Raw genomic sequence first — 15,086 nt, forward strand, 5'->3', positions numbered from 1 at the left:
GTGTGCATGCCATGAAGGCTGGGCAGAATGCAGGTTCTGCCACTGCCGAGCTGATCCTGCTGCAAGGTGAGGCCAGAGAACCAAGGTTTTGAACATCCCCTCTCAAAAGTGTTTGTACTTTTTCTGATGCACATGCTATGCAATCATCAGTTCTGACATGTGCATAAAGTAACCTGTAGAGATTTTGTGGGTTTTACTTGGAAACATAGATAACTGAGTACAGATTTGTGTTCCTACTGTAACTTCTGTTATAAAGTAGCATTTTAACTGGCAGATCTGCCTTTCAAGTATGATCACTGTGCGAGAACTATTTCCAATTTTAACTAATAATCTTAGCTTTTATTGTAATATAACCAAGCTACCAACAAAATAATTATAACCCAGATGTGCAACCTCAGTTTACTTTAGGACTTGGCTGTGCACCCAGCCCTTCTCTGATTTCAGCAAAATCTGTAACTGGCAGAGTTATATGTAGATTGAAAGCACTGGTCAATGCTCACAATCAAACATCACCTTCCCTCATTCTCGCTCTTGCTTCCCCTCCTGTACAACACAGACTAAGCTTGAAGGCACCACCATCCCTTGGCATTGTACTTATTGTATGCTACTGTGGGAGTATTTTCTACAAAGCATTGTTCAACCATATCCGTAATGCGGGTGTAAAGATGAGAACTGAACCCGTCACTGACACCACCAGAAATAACCACAGGAAAATCCGGTCCAGGACTTGAGCTACAAACTTCCAGTCTTGTACCACCTGGGAAGGACAGAGGGAAGACAAACATAAACATGACAAGCCTAGTACTTTGTTGATACTGCTACGTGTATTTCAGCTCCCCAAATCTCTTTTTAAAATTAGGAGTTTGTAGTGTGCTGTGTCTTAAAACTGACACAGATCACCTTTTCAGCACTCATAGCTGCAAATCACCCAGAACTCCAAAACAATTCCATAGTTCTACACACGTGGTAATCAGACTTTTTCAACCTGTGTGAAAGCTTTTAGCTAGGTGTGTATGTGAAAGTTTACAGACTTAAAGCTTGAAGATGGCTTTATAGTGAACTGGATTTCATTTCACTGAACTGCATTTCCCTTGAAGTGCCAGGACGAAGCTCTGGCACAGTGCTTGGACGCAGGCATTGCTTGGAGCACAAGTGGTTCGACTGGCTTGTGTTTGCTTAAGTGATTTGTTGACTCGGATTGAGTACATGCAGGAGGGGAATTTTGAATTGCGAGTGCTGGCACAACCCTACACACACGACAGTGCTATTTATTAAATGAATTCAAGGGACCTTTTCATTAAAAATGGCTGTTCAGAGGCTTCCAGATTCTCATGTATCCCAAACTCACACAGGACAAGGTTATTAAAATAATCCCAAACCAGGATTTCCTCTAGGAGAGTCTGCTGTGGCCTCTTGCATCTGTGAAGAGCTGGGACTCTCACATCACAATACACTTCTCCTTGAAGCAATGTGTTGTCCCAAAACCCATATTATTTATCAAGGTCCAAGGAAGAACACGTCCCAGGTGAGAGCCGGAAAGAGAGGCAAAGGGAAAAGCATGCAGAAAAGGAAAGAACTTGCAAGCTATTGCTATCAAGGATACTGTGATCTCTCCTTGCCCTTCACCTACCTGTCTGATGAAATGCTCCTTTTTAACGTGCCTGGAGATGTACCGAATGGAGTCAGCGGCCTTTTCCAGGAAGGCAACGACAATTTTTTCTCTGTCTTTTGCTTGCCTGTATTTCTGCTTCCCCAGAAACTTTGATTTCAAGGTGCTTCCCTTTTCTTCAGCTTCTGAGAAGGAGTAGCGATCTACGTGGCCCTTCATGCAGAGCAGCCGAGGCAACTTCTGGAGAAAGAGCCTTTTAACCCAGGGAGCCATGGGATGGTAAGTTGCTGACGACCGGTGGTGGACGTTGATGACAAACACAGTCACGATGATGGAGAGGGTCACAAAAATCATGATGAAGAGCAGATACTCACCGATCAGGGGGATGACTTTGGAAGAAGAAGGGATTATTTCCTCAATCACTAAAAGGAAAACGGTGAGGGAAACTAGAACTGACGTAGACAGTGAAAGTTTTTCCCCTTCATCTGAAGGTAGGTAAAACACCAGGACAGTTAGAAAAGACAATCCCAGGCAGGGTATTATTAAGAAAAGAGTATAAAACAGGGGAAGGCGTCTCAACACAAAGGAGTAAGTGACAAATGGGTAAGAGTACAGCCCGTCCTTCCTGTTGCCTTTCATACCTTTGGCATTTAAGATCTCCCACTCCCCATTATCAAAGAAGTCTGTCCTATCTACGTTTTCATCCACTAAAATCAAGTCCACCATATTGCCATCATATGTCCACGACCCAAACTTCATGGAGCAGTTCTGCCTGTCGAAGGGGAAGAAGGTCACGTCCATTGTGCAGGAGCTCTTGTAACTGGCCGGTGGTGTCCAGGTCACCACTCCATTGTACTTCACCACGGCTTTGGTCATCAGGGATCCTTCAAAACGTCCATCAGCACTGGGAGTTGGATAGGAAGAAACAGTACCAAGTTCAGGACTATGTTTACCCCAGTCCTACCACCTCTCAGCTCTGCTTTTTATCCCTTACCCGGAGCACAAGGGAAGCCAACATTCACACTGCCTAAAGAAGCAGCCCTGTGTCAGCACACCCAAGCTTCGTGGCAGCTGACATGCCTTGCCCGAGCTCTGGCCTAAGCTCTGAGCAAGGAACCATGTTACTCACTTTTCAAACAAAACAATGTCAGGAAGCCACAGAGACTCAGAGGGGACACGGATAGCAGTGATCCCACCGTATTCCTCCGGATTCCAGGAGAGCTTGTGGTCCATCCATTCCTGTAACAAAACAACAGAGTCCTCTGCCCACTCATATGTAGCAGCCTCATTCCTTCCCCCAGCTCCTGCCTTCCCCCAGTGCTGCAGGGCCCCTGCTGTGCCCCTGCCCCTGCACAGCACAATGGGTAGAGCTTGGTGTAAGGCTGCTCAGACGCAGAGGGGATGCCAGACAGGCATGGCTGGGGGATGTTAATTCCCACAAGCACTGCCCCTCCATACACAGCTGGGACCCAAAAACCCATCCCGATGCAGGCAACCTCAAGGTAGGCACTCCTGGAGAGCACTTGACTCTCACTTCTACCATCCTGCACAGCCCACCTGAGGATAGTCAAAAGGAAGGAGCCACTTCCCTTTAGTACAGCACCTCTGCTTCCCTCTGTGGACCAGCCCATGGTGGTTTTGGCTGGCATGGACCCCACAGAAGAGCCAGATGGCATGGTTACTACTACTTAAGTGTAAAAGAGGTGGCCTTTCTTTACTTTTCAGTGGAGACATGGCTTTTATCCGTGAACAGAACATAGGAACTAATATCTGTGTTCATTATCCTTGCAAAAAAATCATTTTCTTTCATCAGAAAGACCTGTACACTATTGCAGCTTTTTCAGATGGAGAGATAATAAAAAAGTGGCTCCAGCAATCTGGAGATTACCACGGAAATGCAGTGTAAAATCAGCTCTCTGATCTCTGTTCATTATAGATGAGGATTTTCACCTGCCCACAGAAACAGCAGCAATAAGACACAAGACCTGTGGACTGCGGCCAAAACCAAGAAGCAGAAGATGAACCAGTTTCCATTAGGCTCCAGCACTAAGGAATCTCCAGGGATGTGGGGGCCTCAGCCTTCCCTGGACAATTTCCTCCACAACTTAAGGAAGAACCAAAAAATCTGTATTCTCTGATTCCTCTTCCACTGTGTTGTTCCCCTATTACTTCTTTGATTCCACATGTGTTTCACAGCTATACCTACAGACACTTGTTATTGCAACCCTTTGCAGTGTGGCAGCAACCCAGAGCCTCAGCAGAGACCTAAACAGAGACAGGCAGAGTGAACATCCTCATCCTCCAGGCATAGGGAAGGGATAGGGCCCAAGGTCAAGGGTAGGTGGTTGGTAGACCCCTCCTAAAACGTGGCACAAGGCACAAGCAAAGGGGGCAGTTGCTCAGGGTGACACCATGGCAGAGTTAATGGCCCCACTACCTGCACCAGAAGAGATATGCACCTGTTCTCTGAACTGCCCAAATGGCTGGTATCAGGTATCAGGTATGACTTTCCACCCCCTTGCTCCTGAAGAAGGGGTGGGAGCTGTTCAGGTGTGGAGAGAGGGGTCATTGCTGCTCTCAGCATCAGGAACAGAAAACACCACTTTTCATGTGAACTTTCTGAGGCTGGGTATCTAACAGATGTTTACGGCAGCCTGGGCTGTTAAGTGGTCACAATCTCACAGCTGTCCTGGACGCTTCCTGTAATAGGTGCAACGAGGCTCAGGCTGGAAACAGACATCATTCAAGGGGCTGGTCAGGGCTGATAGCAGCAGCCAACACAGTCAGCTTGTAGCCTGCATTAATACAAGAGCAGCAAATACCCTGTGACCCACCTGGAGATATAATCATCCCTCTGGAGTTGAATTGGAGCAGGCCCTTGGCCTGGGTTATTTGCTGCATCTGTAACACTCCTCTCTTCTCCCCGCCCTGCATTGATTTCTCTCCCAGCTAAAGTGCTCTTTCATGTCTGCAAGGCAAATGGTTGTATGCCTTCTTACTAGAGCAGAAAATAGGATGTGTGCAGATTTTGAAGTTGAGCAGTTTAGAAAAAATAGGAATCTCCCTGTGGGCTACGCTGGCACGTAGGCAGCAGGTCCCTTCCTCTCTTCTCCCTTTCTTCCAAGCTGCTCCAGACCTTCTAATTGCTCTTTCTTTTCCACTTCTGTCAAATTCCTATCTCTGTGCTGTCACTCAAGAGCTTAACCCATAGAAAGTGGACCAAGAAACACAGGATCCAGATTCTCGACCCTTAGTTTACTCCATAGTTTGCCTGAGTCCAGATACTTTCTTAGCAACCACTAAAAGCTTCTCTGCACCTTGTGTGTTTCCGCCTGCATGCTCATCAAGTCCCACCATCTTGAGCATAAGGATATTCTAGTTTAACAAAAAAATTAAAATCCTTGGATTTTAGTTTTTGCCCACCTAAGAAAAGTCAGACTCTTGCAGAGAAATGGTGAAGGTAATCAATAGTAGTCAGTGTGGATTCACTAAAAATAAATCATGCTTGACTAACCATATTGCCTTCTATGATGAAACAACTACCTGGATGGATAAGGGGAAAACAGTGGGTATTGTCTACCTTGACTTCAGCAAGGCTTTTGACTGTTTCTCACAACATCCTCATAGGCAAACTCTAGAAGCGTGAACTGGATGAGAGGACAGTGAGGTGGATTGAGAACTGGCTGAATGCAGATCCCAGAGTGTCGTAATCAGTGGCAGAGGGTCTAATTGAAGGCCTGTCACTAGTGGTGTCCCCCAAGGTTCAGTATTGGGCTCAGAATTATTTAACTTATCTATCAATTACTTAGATGAAGGGGCAGATGCCTCCTCAGCAAATTCACTGATGACACAAAGCTGGGAGGAGTGGCCAGCGCCCCAGAGGGCTGTGCAGCCCTTCAGAAGGACCTCGACAGGCTGGAGAGTTGGACAGAAAAGAACCTTCTGAAATTCAACAAAGACAAATGCAGGGTCCTGCACCTGGGGAGGAATAACCCCAGGCACAGGTAAAGGTTGGGGGCTGACCTGCTGGAAAGCAGCTCTGTGGAGAAGGACCTGGGGGTCCTGGTGGTCAACAAGCTGTCCATGAGCCAGCAGTGTGCCTGTGTGGCCAAGAAGGGATCCTGGGGTGCTTTAGGAAGAGCATTGCCAGCAGGTCGAGGGAGGTGATCCTGCACCTGAACTCTGCCCTGGTGAGGCACATCCAGAGCTGTGTTCAGTTCTGGGCTGCTCAGGACAAGAGAGAGATGGAGCTCTTGAATTGAGTCCAGAAGAGAGCAAAAAAGACGATCAAGGGACTGGAGCATATCTCCTATGAGGAAAGCTGAGGTTGTTGGGCCTGTTCAGCCTCCAGAAGAGACAACTGAGGGGGAACCTCGTCAATTATATGAGTATCTGAAGGGAGGGTGTCAAGAGGATGGATACAGGCTCTTCTCAGTAACGAGCAATAGGACAAGAGGTAACGGGCACAAACTGATGCAGACGAAATTCCACATGATTGAACATGAGGAAGAACTTCTTTACTGTGCAGGTGACCGAGCACTGGAACACGTTGCCCAGAGAGGTTGTGGAGTCTCCCTCACTAGGGATATTCAAGAACCATCTGGATGTGATCCTGTGCAATGTACTCTAAAATGACAGCAGGGAGATTGGAGCAGATGACCTACAGTGATCCCTTTCAAAAATACCCATTCTGTGATTCTATGACTGTGATTCCCCCTCAACCTCAAACACCTAGGGTGAAGGACAGACTTCCCTTACCTACCCAGCAGCTGCAGAAGGAGAATGTCTAATGTCCCTCTGTCATTAGAGAGTTCTGGTTTGGTTTAGTGTTTTTCACTTTTCCCAACCCAAATGAAAAAAAACCAAATTAATTCTGTTTGGTTTTATGTATTTTTTTTCCTAGATGTTGTGCTTATGCACTCTAATAATCTCCCAAGCAGTGGATTGCATGTGGACAAGTTCAAACTAAGCCTATACAAATGCACAGTTCCCAGAGCAGGATACCTGTGTCAGGCTACAGGTGTTTAGTGCACAGCCTGACATTCTGGGGCCACCTGAATGTGTGAAAATCAGAATCTGTGCCTCATTTTCTGCTCCCTTCGCATTTCATTTGGGTCTTGATGCTCTCAGCCCATCAGACTGAGAAGGGGTATTAGAAACAGCACCAACTCCTGAGAGCCCAGCTCAGCAACTCTGGAAAATCACAGGGCTGAGTTACCCTGGGGAGCTGCCCTGGCTAAAATCTGAGCACAGCCTCCAAAGGCCTCCAGAGAAGTCAGTGTGTCTACAGTGCACACTTCTGGGTACATCCTTCTTTTAGCACAGGCAAAAGGATCAGACAAAGTGCCCTGGTTCTCTTCCACGCCCGAGAGACATTGAATGGATGGTGGCACGTCCCTGATGTCTGCAGTATGTTTGGGGTAACCTCCAGCAGAACCTGACTTGCCACAGTGAGAGAGGTGACCCAAGCTCCAGGCTGTGACGCTGGGAGGTCACTGCTGCAATACAAACAGGGTGCTCAGCATGGGAGGGTTAACCCAAAATGTGCCCACGCAGGTTTAAGCAGCAACAGAGAGAGAGTTGGCAGGTGCCTATCTGTATTAGCTTCTCAGACCTAATACCCTTGGGCAGTCTGGACTTGCATTTGGCCTCCTGGTGGGAGTCAAGGTCCCCCTCCTCTGCAGCCACTGTAATGCAGGTGAAGACATCACCCAGCCAGAGGGATGAGGCTGCCCTGGGGCACATGAGACTGCTGCCCTGAACTGAACAAGCAGCCAGCTCTTCCCTAAGAAGAAGGAGAAAACCAAACCCAGGAATATTCTATCAAAAGCTGCAAAAGGCTGTAAAATCTTTCGGGGGACACTTGTAGGAACAGAGAGAATGAGGAGGGTGAAATGGGTTGATTTCACAGCTGCAGGCTGCAGGGCTTGGATCTGCAGGGGAAGGTGGGTGCTGCAGCCTGCGAGAAGAGTGGATGGGAAGGGGGACAGGACAGATGAGGGCACAGGGGTGACCTCTGTAAAAGGGCTCTGCTCTCTGCCCAAGTGGATACTCAAAGTAAAGAAGTCAAGACCTCTCCCTGTGCACAAAAGGGGCTCTGCAATTGCAGCTGAAGGTGAGGAAAACGTAATACCACAGATATTTTAGGGCAGGCTCTCAGCATCTGGATTTGGATCAGAGGCAAATTCCTCCAGCAAAAGGAGAAATTCCTGTCTATCGTGTAGTGAGGGGAAGCCTGAGCTTTTCCCTTTTCAAGGGAGAGCATCTTTGCACACAATGTCCATATAGTTTTTAGGGGTCTTGCTCCACCCAGAAGCTCACACTCACTGCAGCACTACAGGACCCAGACTGAGACAAAATCTGAGCCACATTTCTCCCCCACCAGCCCAGGGACCCCCAGGGACCTTTTTCCATGGCATGATTTCAAGTGCAGCTCGTTTTTTATGTCTCGGCCTGGGATCAGTTGACATGTTTGTAGATACTCACATGGCTGAGAGACTTAAAATAATTGTCACAAGGTCAATAAGCTGGTGCAATGTAACCTAAACCAACAGCAGTGTTCTTCAGGACTGAAGACAAAAAGAGACCTAGCAGTTCAACTTGCACCGTTCCTGCATTTGTATAAATCACTGTCACTTCCAGAACCAGTTATGTGAGAGAGATATGATTAATTTGCTACAGCTTTTATTGGAGAAGGGTGTATGGGTGTGTGTGTAACATGCTGGCCTTTTCTTTCTCTTTACATATACCAAAGAATGAAGAAGAAATCTATCTGAGGCACCACTCTTACCTCAGGTAAGGGAGACAGTACTTGTGTGACCTCTAAGTCTGAGACAGGATAGTCCCTCAGGGCACACTCAACATCCCAGGGATAGCCACTGCAGTATCAGGTGTGTTGCTTCCCTGAAATACAGCTGGCTTGAGCACAGAGCTGGAGTGCAGCTCAGGAAAAGAGGGTACCCTATGTCCTAAAGGCCCACCTGCCTGCTTTTCTGTCTCTTTATGCATTTTCTGAAGTGACAAGACTGAAGTAAAAATTTCAGGCAAGGTAACATGATGCAGCCTTTGTCTGGCCACTCAGCACCGTGAAATGGGATGGATGACACAGTGGGCAGCAGACTGGGATGGCCACTCAGGTCAGTAGCCCCACATGGGGAAAGGGGAGATCTGATGTGGTTTAACTTACCTGTTTCAGCCACACGTTGGTTGTCATCAGCTGATTCTTCTCATCCTAGGGTGACACAAGATAGAGAGGACTGCAATATGAAAACAGACAGTAGAAGCAGACCTAGCCCGCTGAGTCCTACCCTGTGCTGAGATGAGGAGATCCCTGTGGTCCTGTTTCCCCGTGAGCCTGGGCTCTTCAGTCACTGTTGGGGGAAATGAACTGACTTCCTGGGTGCTGTCCCCGCTCTCACTGGGAGCTCCTGCAGCTGGAAAATGGAGGTCTGGCATTTCACAGGAGCTCAAAGGCATCGCATGCCAAAGACTAGGGAGGCAGAAGGGCTCAGCCAGCCAGTGGTGTCAGGTCGCACACACATGGCTGTGGGCTCACAGGGTGGCTCAACTCCCCACACTGCTCAGCCTAGAGGGAGTCTGGGAAGATACAAGCTGAAACATTGTCCTGAGTATGTAAATAAAGTACAAAATTAGAGTTTGTCTTCCACAGCACAAGAGGACACTGCCAGGGGCTGAGGGATGTAAGGAGCACACTGTTATGCGGGTACCTCTGGGCCTTGTGGAAATTCTACTGTGCATTGCAGTGGAAAGGGAAGGGAAAATTTCCACATGGGCAAAAACATGGGATTGACTGTTTTGCCTCTAGAGTTTTATCTGAGTAACCAGCTGGGTTAAGACATGAACTGCCTTTGGCCTGGAGACAAGCTTGCTTAGAATGAATAATATCCAGCCAGCTCTACTCTTTCTCGCCCACCCTGCCTTGTCATTAAACTGCAAACACAGATGCCAAGGACTGTCTGGCATGGGCTGTTTGATAAAACTCTGATGGACATTAGGCCTTATTTCCTGAGAACAGGAGGGGGAAAAGGACCTTCAGGTTTCCTTCAAAACAAATGAGTCCTACAGCCCATGCTGTGTGTGGGGCAGAAGGCCATAGCACCGTATCACGCTCGGCCTTTTGCTGCCCAACCATCACTGTGAGCAGGCAAAAGCCAACGGCATCACCAGCCCTCCCAGGTGGACATACAAAAGAAGGAGTGTTTTACCAAGCCTGATGCAACACTTACCACATCCACAAGCTGCGATATCTTTAATCCAAAGAAGACTTTGATGGTGTCGTTGGAGTGTTGCACAGGACGGATCCATTTCTGATAGCCTTCAAATAAGTGCCTGAGGAGCGCATCCTCGTTTTCAGCGATTGAACTGAAGGCATCCACGTCTGGAAGAGAACAACACAGAGTGGGGACATGCCAGAAAGCAGACATGGAGAAAGCCACGACATGAAGGAGTGAGGCAGAGCGATGATGTGAGACAAATTTGCCTCTGGGCAGCTCTTGTCTTGCACAGTAAAATCTGTAGGAATTCAGATGCACAGAGTCTCAGCAGAACCAGAACAAGAGGACGGAAAGACAAGCTACACACACAAAAAACCCCTTCAGTCCAGAGCACTGACTCTGTACTAGGTTTATATTTTCTGTGGCCTTTTTGTCTTGGGACAACACACTTGCCCAGTCTTTATTGCTTATTACTCTTTAGAAGACCCACAGGCTCAGAACATCAGGTTCCCTCTTTCACTCTTGAGTAGCAAATATCCAGCCTGATAAAAAAAACGCCTTGAGAAAGAGTTCTGATATTTCAGATATCTATGCTGTACCAAAGAAGGCTGGGACCACAGGGGAGACCTGGTCACTGTGGGGCAAACCCCAGTTGGCTAGCTGTGGCAGCAATTCACTGTGGGCAATTCAGGGTCCAGGGATTTCACTTGCACTTGGCCAGTTTCTGTGGCCTCTCTGAGATGGAGGCTGTTCTGCACAAGGATTGGGGTAGTGGGATTTCCTCGCTGTGAGACAAGCCTGAGGGAGCCTCATGCAGGACTTGAAAGTGAATCCTCCTTCTGGGATTAACCAGGGGACAGCAGCAAATCATCCAGAAAGCTGAATTCTCCCAGTGGACAGGTGGGGCAGGTAGGCAATATCAAAAAGCAAAGGGAGCTCATCTGGCAGCAGCAGGAGCTGGATGATGCAGCCAGGGCCAAGTCTGCCCAGGCAAGCAAGGCAAGCACAGAGGCATGATAGGCTGTACCTACAAGACCTGGGACTCCCACGATCACTGACACCATGCTCTCCCTTCCCCTTGTTACTGTGAAAGGGGAAGGGCAGTTCAGACCCTCCAGCCTTCCCAAAATTTCATCCCGACTCCCCGTGATGCCAAGGTCCTGACATGACCTCCACCCCTTCCCTTGTGAGTACACACAGCACACAAGGATGAGAGGGATTTTACCTCTCTTCAAAGCCACCATGAAGGAAAAAGGAGCTCCTGCTGATTGACCCCATACTGCTGGGGTGACAGCCAGTATTGCTGTGCCAGCAGTCAAAGGGGATTCCACAGGGTGCTGCCCGGGGCCCAGCTCATGCCGTGCCAGCCCCAGGGTGAGCCCCTGTGCCTGGATTGCCAGCCATTAGGTGCAGGAGGGGTCTGCAGGCAGAGGGTCACGGCCAAGGGACAGTGCAAGGACAGGACTGTGGGAGAGCCCTGGCAGGAGAGCACAGTTAATGGGCTCACACACACTGTGCAGCAAACATGAGAGTCAAGGCAGCCCCCAGAAGGGTCTCTATGCCACAGGGAGAGAGGAGAGGGCATCTGAGCCCAGCAGCTCCTCCAGAGAGAAAACTGGAGGCAGAGGGTAGTGCTCTGTCACATACATGGAAGAAAGTATATAACCACAGACCACTGTCTCTATCCATTTCCCCTTCCCCAGCAGCTGCTGCACATCTCCTGGGCAAGACAGGTTGTGCAACCTCCTCTACCTCAGCAGGGTCTGTCTGAGGCTGTGGGTAGGGCAGGACCTGGCAGCAAGCAGCACAGCTGAAGGACTGCCTAAAGCGAAAACCTGCTCTCATGCCAGAGCTTTCCATGGGACAAAATCATTCCCCCATGCAGTCTGGATTCTCTTAAGATAGCACAAGGTCCAAGCAACACTGCCATCCCCAGCTTCCAGACACAGCAAATGACTGTTCCTCTTTGAGGAGTTATAAACACAGAAATCTGATGATTGCCACTCACACAGGGTGACAATTAACTTTCCTGTCACATGTTCTAGCACAAGCTGTGTTTGTCCCTTGTGCTTGGAGTGCAGCTGTGGTGGGGTTACTAATCCCATGGGGGGGGACAGAGGCTGGCTGGTCAGAAGGAGCTTTCAAGCTCATTTCCACCTACCCTGTCCCACAGCCAGGAATGGCTCATGCAGGTGACAATACAGGTTATAGCAGCTCTTATGGCAACTCTTTGCCTTACCCCTTTGTCACAAGCCCTTGAGGTCTTCTGTTTCCAGCTGGGAACCACAAATGTCCCTTCTGCTTGTTCCAGGGCCTCTTTTTATGCCAGAGATTTTTTCTAGCTCCATCACAGCAAGTCAAGGACAGAGTGTGGGGTCTGTCCTAGGAAACTAGATTGGCTGCCCAAACATGCCAGACAGGCATTGCATCCACAACCAAAGGAGGAGAAAGAACACATTTCTTCCTCCTCACTACCCACAACCTCAGTGGTCCAATCCCCTGACACATAAGAGTCTCTGCAGAGACTCCATCTCCTAAACTTTTCACCTTCCCTTTAGGAGCTTCATAGGAATATATGGTTGTTAAAAACAGGAAATTTAATGGAAAAGCCATTGAATAGAAAAATCCATAACACCTAAATATGCAGGATCAAAATCAGCTTTGTCTTAATGCTAGAATACATTGCTCTGGGTTTATTTGGGTACGACTTCCTGCACACATACATGCAGCCACACACCCTGTGTGTCGGTGGATGTGTACAACATCCCTCATAAGAAAATGGTGCCATTTCACAGCCCACACCTCACACGAAGTTCAGGAACCCTAATGCTCCAAGAGGGTATAGAAGAGAGGTGACAAAGCTGTTTTGGGGGATGGATGTGTTGATTCTCATCTGCTGGGGAAGCCACACAAAAGAGTGAAAAAGAGAAGTCTCACAAAGAATTAAGTCAGAAAGAAGAAGGTTGCTGCCTTTGTAAGGCAGCCTCAGTACCTGCACAAATACAGTTTAAAAGCAGAAGCTATTAATGGGAAGTAAGACATGTCAAGTGTGAAAATAGCCTAACAGTTTCTTTGATCAAGACCCATCTGACGAAGAAGCCAGCTAATGCCACGGAGAAAACACTGAACAAAGTAGCACTGCCTTTGAAAAAAACAGAGAAACAGCCACAGGACAGATACATCCCTGACTGGTGCACAGAGGAGGCAAAAGCTGGGGAGCTCCCCAGCAGGTTACCATGTATGCAAGTACCCGAGCCCTGTTTGCCATCCCCACTCTTCCCCACATTTTTGTTTCTCTCTGTGGTCTGTGCAAGTAGCAGTTCCACACTGGTGCAGGAACAGGAGTGTTGAGGCAGGAAGCCTTCCAAACAAATGTGCAAAACACCCCAAGAGATACAGACAGGACAATTAGCCTTTCATCAGTTTGCCTGGGGCATTTCAGTTTCCCCTCTTGGTGATGGAGATTCTCCTGTGATTTCCTTTAGCAGTGAGAGTCAAGCTTAGGATTTTTTCTGTTACTTTCTAGCCCACAAGCGCCCTGCCACCAGTTATTAAAACCTTGTTGTGAAACTGCCTGTGGTTGCAACACAAAGGCAGCAGCTGACATAAGCCTCTTTTGCTAGTCAAACCTGGTTTAGAGGAGGACCAAGGGAAGCCAGTGTTCACCTTATCCCAGAAAACAGCAAAGCTAAGAGCCCAGTAGAAAAAAAAGATCTTGACCACCTGCAGCTCATCTTGTAAGAAGAAGAAATCACACCTACCTGAGTGGCTCAGACACAGAGCAAAGAGCACCAGGGACAGCATGGGCACCGCCGCGGCTTCTCCTTCAAATCTGATCTTCTGTTTTCAGAAGCAAGTCGGTCTCATCTTACTGGGGGACTAAAACAATCTAGTTGAAAACCAAGGCGGACAGCTGAGTCTGCAAGGCAAGGCAGCACCTTTCTAGCCTTATCTTGCCCTCGTTGTGACACTCGGTAGATCACACTTCATTGATTTTCAGTCAGCTGTCACATCCCGTAAGTCTAAAACAGGGCTCTGGGTCCTAAACTCTGACTGATCTGTTTGTGGCAGTATTTGGGTGGCTAGAGCCACTGCAGCCTAGGAGTATAAGAGAGGCAAGTCTTTTAAGGAGGAGAAATGTCTTTCACTATACTGCTAATTACAGCTGGGGAAAAAAAAAACAAACAGGCTGCAGATCAAACCCGAAGATAAATCACATGCCTCAAAGATTTCCTGTTTGCTCCAGCTGTATCAGTTGGTCTAATAATAGAGGCAGACTCCCTACAGACCTAACTTAGCTTATTCATTTTTCATACTACACTTGCCGTTTTACAGCCATAAAATGGATTTTGGGGGAAAAAATGCCAGTAAGATATAGGTGGGTAGACAACGCTGATTTCTAAATTTATATCTCATCACCCTTACACAAAACATCACAGACAACAGCACAGAAGTGCTTGCACAGTACTAATCATTGGCACAGCTTAATAGAGTATGTTGCCCCGGGGTCTTGTGTTTAGCAATGAGAGTGATGGGGCCTTTGGTTATTTAGCCAGTTCCTTTGTAAGTGTCAGCCCTCCACAGTGACACCGTGGACAGGGCTTCTTTCAGAAACAGCCAGAAATCGCTGATAATCAAAAGGGATGCACGTTCCTCTTTTCCTGTTCCCCTGCCATTCCTCTGCCAAAGGACATCAGGATCTTCTCTGTTTTCTTTTCAAATGAAAGCCCCTTAGCTATCTCTTTCAAAAGAGCAGTTACCCCATAACTTCTCGAGTTCAAGGAAGAGGGGTCCAGAATTCTTTTAGTTTACCCCCGGCCCAAAGCTCTTCCTGCTTTGATTTATTCTTACTGGCTATTTAATTGCTTGCTGACTTTTATATGGGAAGTCTGGGTTTTATTCAGCAACACTGGGTTCAGTTCTTGCAGTGGCCCAGATTTTGGTACAGTCATAAGCTATGTGATTCAGATTTGCCTTATCTAAGCTCCTCGTAGGGGATTGATAACTGCCAGCTGTAACCTTATCAAATTATATTCAGCTTCCTGTAATGAAAAAGTTGTCATTTAAGTGCGGTTCAAAGTCACATTGCTGCTACAAGTAATGTTATTGTAGAGTCCATCAACTTATTCTTGCTTCTGTGGCCTTGCAGCCTGCCTCATCCACAGCTCTTGGGCAGGCCACCGGCAGCAACTCAGTGAGCTTCCTTTTTCCACTGCTGTGCTGCACACGGGAAATCTGCAAGG

General features: G+C 47.9%; 1 protein-coding gene across 1 annotated transcript; it reads right to left on the bottom strand.

Annotated features, from left to right (window-relative positions):
- Positions 1-62: 62 nt before the first annotated feature.
- On the bottom strand, positions 63-13,908 carry CHRNB3 (cholinergic receptor nicotinic beta 3 subunit). Its single transcript, XM_008933729.2, has 6 exons — positions 13,605-13,908; positions 9,856-10,007; positions 8,796-8,840; positions 2,739-2,848; positions 1,631-2,513; positions 63-757 (listed from the first exon to the last, which is right to left on the bottom strand). The coding sequence occupies exons 1-6, from the start codon at positions 13,645-13,647 to the stop codon at positions 623-625; spliced, it is 1,368 nt and encodes a 455-aa protein (XP_008931977.1). The 5' UTR covers positions 13,648-13,908; the 3' UTR covers positions 63-622.
- Positions 13,909-15,086: the final 1,178 nt, after the last annotated feature.

The sequence above is a fragment of the Manacus vitellinus genome, unplaced genomic scaffold (assembly GCF_001715985.3).
Source record: "Manacus vitellinus isolate BGI_N305 unplaced genomic scaffold, ASM171598v3 scaffold_9_pilon, whole genome shotgun sequence".
Lineage (NCBI taxonomy): Eukaryota > Metazoa > Chordata > Aves > Passeriformes > Pipridae > Manacus > Manacus vitellinus.